The following is an 8,582-nucleotide window of genomic DNA, read 5'->3' as shown; positions in this document are numbered from 1 at the left end:
GATACACTGTATAACGATACACTGTATAACGATACACTATATATAAAGATACACTGTATAACGATACACTGTATACCGATACACTGTATAACGATACACTGTATACCGATACACTGTATAACGATACACCGTATACCGATACACCGTATAAGGATACACTGTATACCGATACACTGTATAACGATACACTGTATACCGATACACTGTATACCGATACACTGTATAACGATACACGGTATACCGATACACCGTATAACGATACACTGTATACCGATACACTGTATAACGATACACTGTATAACGATACACCATATAACGATACACTGTATAACGATACACTGTATACCGATACACTGTATAACGATACACGGTATACCGATACACCGTATAACGATACACTGTATACCGATACACTGTATAACGATACACTGTATAACGATACACCGTATAACGATACACTATATAACGATACACTGTATAACGATACACTGTATAACGATACACTGTATAACGATACACTATATATAAAGATACACGGTATACCGATACACTGTATAACGATACACTGTATAACGATACACTGTATACCGATACACCGTATAACGATACACGGTATACCGATACACCGTATAACGATACACTGTATACCGATACACTGTATAACGATACACTGTATAACGATACACCGTATAACGATACACTATATAACGATACACTGTATAACGATACACTGTATAACGATACACTGTATAACGATACACTATATATAAAGATACACGGTATACCGATACACTGTATAACGATACACTGTATAACGATACACTGTATACCGATACACCGTATAACGATACACCGTACACCGTATAACGATACACTGTATAACGATACACCGTATAACGATACACATTATACCGATACACTGTATAACGACACACTGTATACCAATACATGTACATCCTATACCGATACACTGTATACCAATACACCGTATAACGATACACTGTATAACGATACACCGTATAACGATACACTGTATAACGATAAACTGTATACCGATACACATTATAACGATACAATGTATACCGATACACCGTATACCGATACACTGTATAACGATACACCCTATAACGATACACTGTATAACGATACACCCTATAACGATACACTGTATACCGATACACTGTATAACGATACACTGTATAACGATACACCGTATAACGATACACTGTATAACGATACAACGTACGCCAATTAAGATTGGTCGTAAACTGTATTAAATGTCCTGGTAGCATATTATCTCTTTGTGATTGTTAGATTTTTGGCGATAGATAGCTTGTACTTTACAACTAAACGTGTTACCAAATGATTCTTCGAATCTTATTGTGATGATATCTTTTAATAAATCAAAGATTAACTTTCCAACATGATCTGAAACCTCACTGATCGAGGAGTGAAGCATGACTTGTTTTGAAGTAAACGTCACTGATCTTGTGGTGTTTTAAAGTGAACAAGACTAACGAAACCGGGGAAGGGCTTGATACATGGCAGTTCGGACATCCCCTTGATCAATAACGGCTTGTTTAATCTCTAATTCATCTCGAAATCAAACTGTTATCCACAAATTGAAAGCAACCCCACTGACCGAAGAGCATCACTTGGTAGCATTTTCGTTTACCTCTTTCCGCTCAAAAGCATTTGAAAATTATTCTGTTATAAAATCTATTTTATATCGAAACGAAACATTGATAAATATTTTCGCTGACCTAAGATATGCTTCAATAATACGGTCGCATATAGTGAATTCCACTTTAACTATGGCCATTGTCATCATCTTTGGGGTATATAATATGCTGCTGATAGATTTTCGAAAAATGTAATTACAGATTCAGTACAACAGGCCAAGATAATAAGCCAGAAAGACAACGGGAAGAAACATTCAGAGTTGGTTTTTTTTTATTTTTTTTATTTTTTTTATTTTTTTTATTTTTTTGATAAGTTCGCTGTATTGTACAATGCCTATCAAATCGTGAAGCAAGATCATTCTCCATGTCTGAATGCCTTTTGTAAGGTATTGCTGTCACCAATGCTGGTTTCCATCATGCAATACATATGCGTCACTGTCGGTGATCGTGAAGTAGTTTAACCGAGATTTGATGAAGTTCCATCAACTCGTATCCATCATTACTTCTCCATTCACCTAAAAAGCTCATTTTGCAGTAAAATACACACGGATAGAGTGTGAGATCAGACCATCCAAACTGAGACTTGTTTCGACAGGAGATGTTTACCAGTTATGGCTTGCTGAAGGTTTCATGAGATGAAAACGTCTAGACATCTCGGCGTTCTTGTTAGCGAAAAACATGTAGAGCAGGGATATCTCACTAAATTGAAAATGTCTCGATTCATTTGATGAAACCCGTATTTAAAATCGAACTTCAAAAGTGTTCCATTCTCTCGGACTCCAACTTGACGTCTTTGTTGAAGCCGATTTCGGCTTATTCTCCTCATATTTGATCGATTTTTATTCGACCTACAAGACCCTCGTGTGTTACCAGTCTATGCGATACTGATCAGACCCCAGTCTGTGTGATACTGACCAGACCCCAGTCTGTGTGATACTGACCAGACCCCAGTCTGTGTTCGTGATACTGACCAGACCCCAGTCTGTGTTCGTGATACTGACCAGACCCCAGTCTGTGTGATACTGACCAGACCCCAGTCTATGTGATACTGACCAGACCCCAGTCTGTGTACGTGATACTGACCAGACCCCAGTCTGTGTGATACTGACCAGACCCCAGTCTGTGTGATACTGACCAGACCCCAGTCTGTGTGATACTGACCAGACCCCAGTCTGTGTAATACTGACCAGACCCCAGTCTGTGTGATACTGACCAGACCCCAGTCTGTGTACGTGATACTGACCAGACCCAAGTCTGTGTAATACTGACCAGACCCCAGTCTGTGTACGTGATAGTGACCAGACCCCAGTCTGTGTACGTGATACTGACCAGACCCAAGTCTGTGTACGTGATACTGACCAGACCCCAGTCTGTGTACGTGGTACTGACCAGACCCCAGTCTGTGTACGTGAAACTGACCAGACCCCAGTCTGTGTAATACTGACCAGACCCCAGTCTGTGTACGTGATACTGACCAGACCCCAGTCTGTGTGATACTGACCAGACCCCAGTCTATGTGATACTGACCAGAACCCAGTCTATGTGATACTGACCAGACCCCAGTCTATGTGATACTGACCAGACCCCAGTCTGTGTACGTGATACTGACCAGACCCAAGTCTGTGTACGTGATACTGACCAGACCCCAGTCTATGTGATACTGACCAGACCCCAGTCTGTGTACGTGATACTGACCAGACCCCAGTCTGTGTGATACTGACCAGACCCCAGTCTGTGTGATACTGACCAGACCCCAGTCTGTGTGATACTGACCAGACCCCAGTCTGTGTGATACTGACCAGACCCCAGTCTGTGTACGTGATACTGACCAGACCCCAGTCTGTGTACGTGATACTGACCAGACCCCAGTCTGTGTGATACTGACCAGACCCCAGTCTGTGTGATACTGACCAGACCCCAGTCTGTGTAATACTGACCAGACCCCAGTCTGTGTGATACTGACCAGACCCCAGTCTGTGTACGTGATACTGACCAGACCCCAGTCTGTGTAATACTGACCAGACCACAGTCTGTGTACGTAATACTGACCAGACCCCAGTCTGTGTGATACTGACCAGACCCCAATCTGTGTACGTGATACTGACCAGACCCCAGTCTGTGTACGTGATACTGACCAGACCCAAGTCTGTGTACGTGATACTGACCAAACCCCAGTCTGTGTTATACTGACCAGACCCCAGTCTGTGTACGTGAAACTGACCAGACCTCAGTCTATGTAATACTGACCAGACCCCAGTCTGTGTTATACTGACCAGACCCCAGTCTGTGTACGTGATACTGACCAAACCCCAGTCTGTGTTAAACTGACCAGACCCCAGTCTGTGTACGTGATACTGACCAGACCCAAGTCTGTGTACGTGATACTGACCAAACCCCAGTCTGTGTTATACTGACCAGACCCCAGTCTGTGTACGTGATACTGACCAGACCCCAGTCTGTGTACGTGACACTGACCAGACCCCAGTCTGTGTACGTGACACTGACCAGACCCCAGTCTATGTGATACTGACCAGACCCCAGTCTGTGTAATACTGACCAGACCCCAGTCTGTGTGATACTGACCAGACCCTAGTCTGTGTAATACTGACCAGACCCCAGTCTGTGTGATACTGACCAGACCCCAGTCTGTGTGATACTGACCAGACCCCAGTCTGTGTACGTGATACTGACCAGACCCCAGTCTGTGTAATACTGACCAGACCCCAGTCTGTGTAATACTGACCAGACCCCAGTCTGTGTGATACTGACCAGACCCCAGTCTATGTGATACTGACCAGACCCCAGTCTGTGTGATACTGACCAGACCCCAGTCTGTGTACGTGATACTGACCAGACCCAGTCTGTGTAATACTGACCAGACCCCAGTCTGTGTAATACTGACCAGACCCCAGTCTGTGTACGTGATACTGACCAGACCCCAGTCTGTGTACGTGATACTGACCAGACCCCAGTCTGTGTACGTGATACTGACCAGACCCCAGTCTGTGTACGTGATACTGACCAGACCCCAGTCTGTGTAATACTGACAAGACCCCAGTCTGTGTACGTGATACTGACCAGACCACAGTCTGTGTACGTGATACTGACCAGACCACAGTCTGTGTACGTGATACTGACCAGACCCCAGTCTGTGTGATACTGACCAGACCCCAGTCTGTGTGATACTGACCAGACCCCAATCTGTGTACGTGATACTGACCAGACCCCAATCTGTGTACGTGATACTGACCAGACCCCAATCTGTGTACCTGATACTGACCAGACCCCAGTCTGAGTAAAACTGACCAGGTCCAATCTGCGTAAACTGACCAGTCCCCAAGGCTCTATGAGACTGACCATCCGAGTCCGATGTCCTGTATCTCTACCAGACCCCGACCTGATTACAATCTACCCCTGTCGGCATATGAATATTTACCATTACGACATATACAGATAGTCGCTTATCGATTTAAGATAAGAGCAGGCTGTCCGCGTACTGTCAATTGAAACCCTTCCTAAACAATGTAGGCCCTCGTGAGAAAAGCACGTGCTTTCTAAAATTATACGTTTAACGCTGCTTTGTCACCTGTCTCTATAAAGTTGCGAGTCTATCAAATTGTACCATCCGTAAGTCTTTCAAATATGACGTGTAAGACGCATACTATGTCGTATCTTTGTGACGCATTTCGTATGAAGTGGTTTATGAATTTCACAATAACATAATTCCTTTATCCATCACCAATCTATGATATCAGTGAACACATTTTATTTATTTATTCATTTATTTTTTCAATTATAAAGTATGAATATTGTGCACTTTTGTAACTGACCTCAGGCCAAGAGAACTCGCCTTATTAAAATTCCTTTTTTTCGGCATAGCCGTATGATTTTCTTTTGTTCCCGGATATGACGCGACAGGTGGCGTTACTGGTCAAGATGGAGTATGTGATTGGTCAATGTAGCGGTAAATGCAATATGCAGATATGCAGTTCAAGACGAAACAAAATTAAGATTGAATGCAAGCTGAATAAGTGGATGTATCTATTCAAATGGCACATTAATAAAATCATATTCCTGATTCAAATGCAGTCTTATTATCACCAAAAATGATTCAAAATGATATAATTTTGTTATCCGTGCTGAAACTGCGCATTTATTAATTAGTTCGTTAATTTATTTCACCAGCAGTTTTACGTTTTAACCACCAGCATTAAAACTAGGCCGTTTATCTTTTTTAAAGATATTTCTTGTTTACTGTTATCGGTGATAGGTGTTTCAAAATGACCGTAGGATTTTCCCTCTAGGGTGACGGAAAAGAGGAAAGGAAATATACATAATGATATAGCCTTAAAATTAAAACTTATTTTTACCCGCAATATTGTCAATATTGACATTTCATTACTTCTTACATATTTCTGTGAACAGGTTTCTAAGCAAATTCGTTCCTATAAAGACGTGTCGCAACCAACGTTTAAACAAAAGGCTTTTTTTTCAGTTGGATTTGCATTGTATAAATGATAATTGTTTTTTGTTGCGTATCGATACAATAACTCCGCGCCGAATACTTGTAGTATATATACAATGTACATGTACATACATGTATATACATACACACACGCACGCACGCACGCTACCAGTGAATGTGGTTCTGTCACAAGACAAGCTTTAAATGTTAAGAGTTAATGATAGAAAATACAACCATATGTAAAACGCCAACCTCCGAGGTAAGATTCTAAAATCTCCAACCCTATATATACAAGCCTCGATTTGGTCATAGTGAGCTAATTTTGTAATCCAAGTTCCATCATCCTATCAGTAATTGAACTCTTCATATTTTTTGTATTCAAATTCAAATATATATTAAAACTCATTAATTCTGTTTTTTCAAAACGGAAATTCCTTCAGACATGCGTAAGTCTATCTTTTTTAATTGGATATCCGAGTAATGGCTATCAAGGGAACAGTGCTGTGGTGAATGGCTATCATCCAAATAAACATGAAAAATGTAAGCCTCCTTCCTGTGATAATTAGATTTATTTTCAAACACCTAGCTCCAATTTCTAAGTGTCCCTACCAATAATTAATGTATGTATTTTGCAGGTTTGCAGACGCCACTTTTTCAAAGTCAAGAGGGACGAATTCGAAACAGTGGCTAAAATGGGAAGCTTATATAAGTCACCGTTTTAAAGAAAGAATAACACACAGGTACGCCGCATGCCATCGATCGGAACGGACTGGAGTGTATATGTTGACATTTCCTAAAGGACTTTATGAAAAGCTAGAGTGATGATCAGTGATGGAGATCTCGTACAACTCTCGTCGTGTGTGGGGTATAGTTCTGATTCTATTCTACAAAATCTACATGTTGAATTCCGTTATAACTTTTCGCGGAAATGACACAGGTAAGCTCTCGCGCTCCGACGAATCGGCAAATGTTAAGGGAGACATTATTCTTGGAGGATTGTTCCCTGTACACCAAAAAGGGGACGACGGTGCCGAATGTGGCGCCATTAATATCCAACGCGGTGTACAGCGACTCGAAGCGATGCTTTTCACAGTTGACCGAATCAATTCAGACCCGGATGTTCTACCAGGAATTATACTCGGGGCAGAGATCTTTGACACATGTTCGAGAGGCACATACGCTCTTGAAAGGTCTCTGGAGTTTATACGAGCGTCATTTGCCAACCTGGACAGCGCGGACTTTCAAGTGTGACGATGGTTCCGAAGCAAAGGCCAATGCAACCCCACGTGCAATTGCAGGAGTCATTGGCGGTTCCTATAGTAGTGTGTCCATACAGGTTGCAAATCTTCTGCGCTTATTCAAACTTCCTCAGATCAGTTACGCGTCAACTAGCGCGGATCTTAGTGACAAAAAGCGATATGACTATTTTGTAAGGACCGTCCCGCCTGATGGCTTCCAGGCCAAAGCGATGGCGGACATCGTCCAGTTGTTTAACTGGACATACGTGTCGACAGTCGCCTCCGAGGGCGATTACGGACAATCTGGGATAGAATCATTCCAAAACGAGGCTAGATCCAGGAACATATGTATTTCCATATCAATTAAAATCATTTCAAATTCGAACCAAGATACATTTGATACAGCTATAGAGGACTTAAATGGTAAGAAAAATGCTATGATCGTTGTTCTATTTCTTCGCGTGGAAGACGCACGCAATTTGCTACTAGCAGCGAAGAGGAAAAAACTTTATAATCGTTTTACATGGATAGCCAGTGATGGTTGGGGAATGCAGGACAAACCCGTTCTGGGGAACGAAGACATAGCGGAAGGGGCAATGACTATAGAATTAGACTCAACATTAATTCCGGAATTTGATACATATTTTTTGAAATTAAAACCGGGGACAAATACAAGAAATCCATGGTTTGAGGAATACTGGGAAACAGTTCACGAGTGTAAGTTTCGCGGGAAAGGTATCCATCCCATAACGGATCAGGGGGTCAAGAAAAATTGCACGGGTCATGAAAAAAGACCCGTTGTATACCAACAGGAGACGAAAGTCCAATTCATATATAACGCGGTGTACGCCATGGCATTGTCTCTGGACCGGATGCACAGGGACGTGTGCCCTGGTACTAATAAACTCTGTGAAAATATGAAAAAGATCGACGGGGAACGCCTCCTTAAAGAATATATCCTGAACACATCATTTAATGGTAAGTAACGCATGCGCAACAAGTCAATCAAATGTATTACCGATGCAAGCATGTCATTCATCGGCGGTTAAAGTAACGTGACTTCCAATAACTAATGATATTAAAAACTACATTTTATTTTACATAAGAATATCGTGTTCGCTGAAATAGCTGACAATGAAATGCCACAGTGTAAAATATTGACCCTACATATATATATAGAAATCATAATTGATGACT

The 8,582-nt window shown here is 41.8% G+C and overlaps 1 protein-coding gene across 1 annotated transcript; it reads left to right on the top strand.

Annotated features, from left to right (window-relative positions):
- The first annotated feature begins 6,978 nt into the window (after nt 1-6,978).
- On the top strand, nt 6,979-8,371 carry LOC117331209 (metabotropic glutamate receptor 3-like). Its single transcript, XM_033889806.1, is given in 2 exon segments — nt 6,979-7,386; nt 7,388-8,371. Coding segments are annotated over 2 exon segments (1,392 nt in total).
- The last annotated feature ends 211 nt before the right edge of the window (nt 8,372-8,582 follow it).

Source organism: Pecten maximus, chromosome 7, assembly GCF_902652985.1.
Source record: "Pecten maximus chromosome 7, xPecMax1.1, whole genome shotgun sequence".
NCBI lineage: Eukaryota > Metazoa > Mollusca > Bivalvia > Pectinida > Pectinidae > Pecten > Pecten maximus.
Note: the sequence above shows the minus strand (reverse complement) of the source record. Positions and strands in the feature narration are given on the sequence as shown.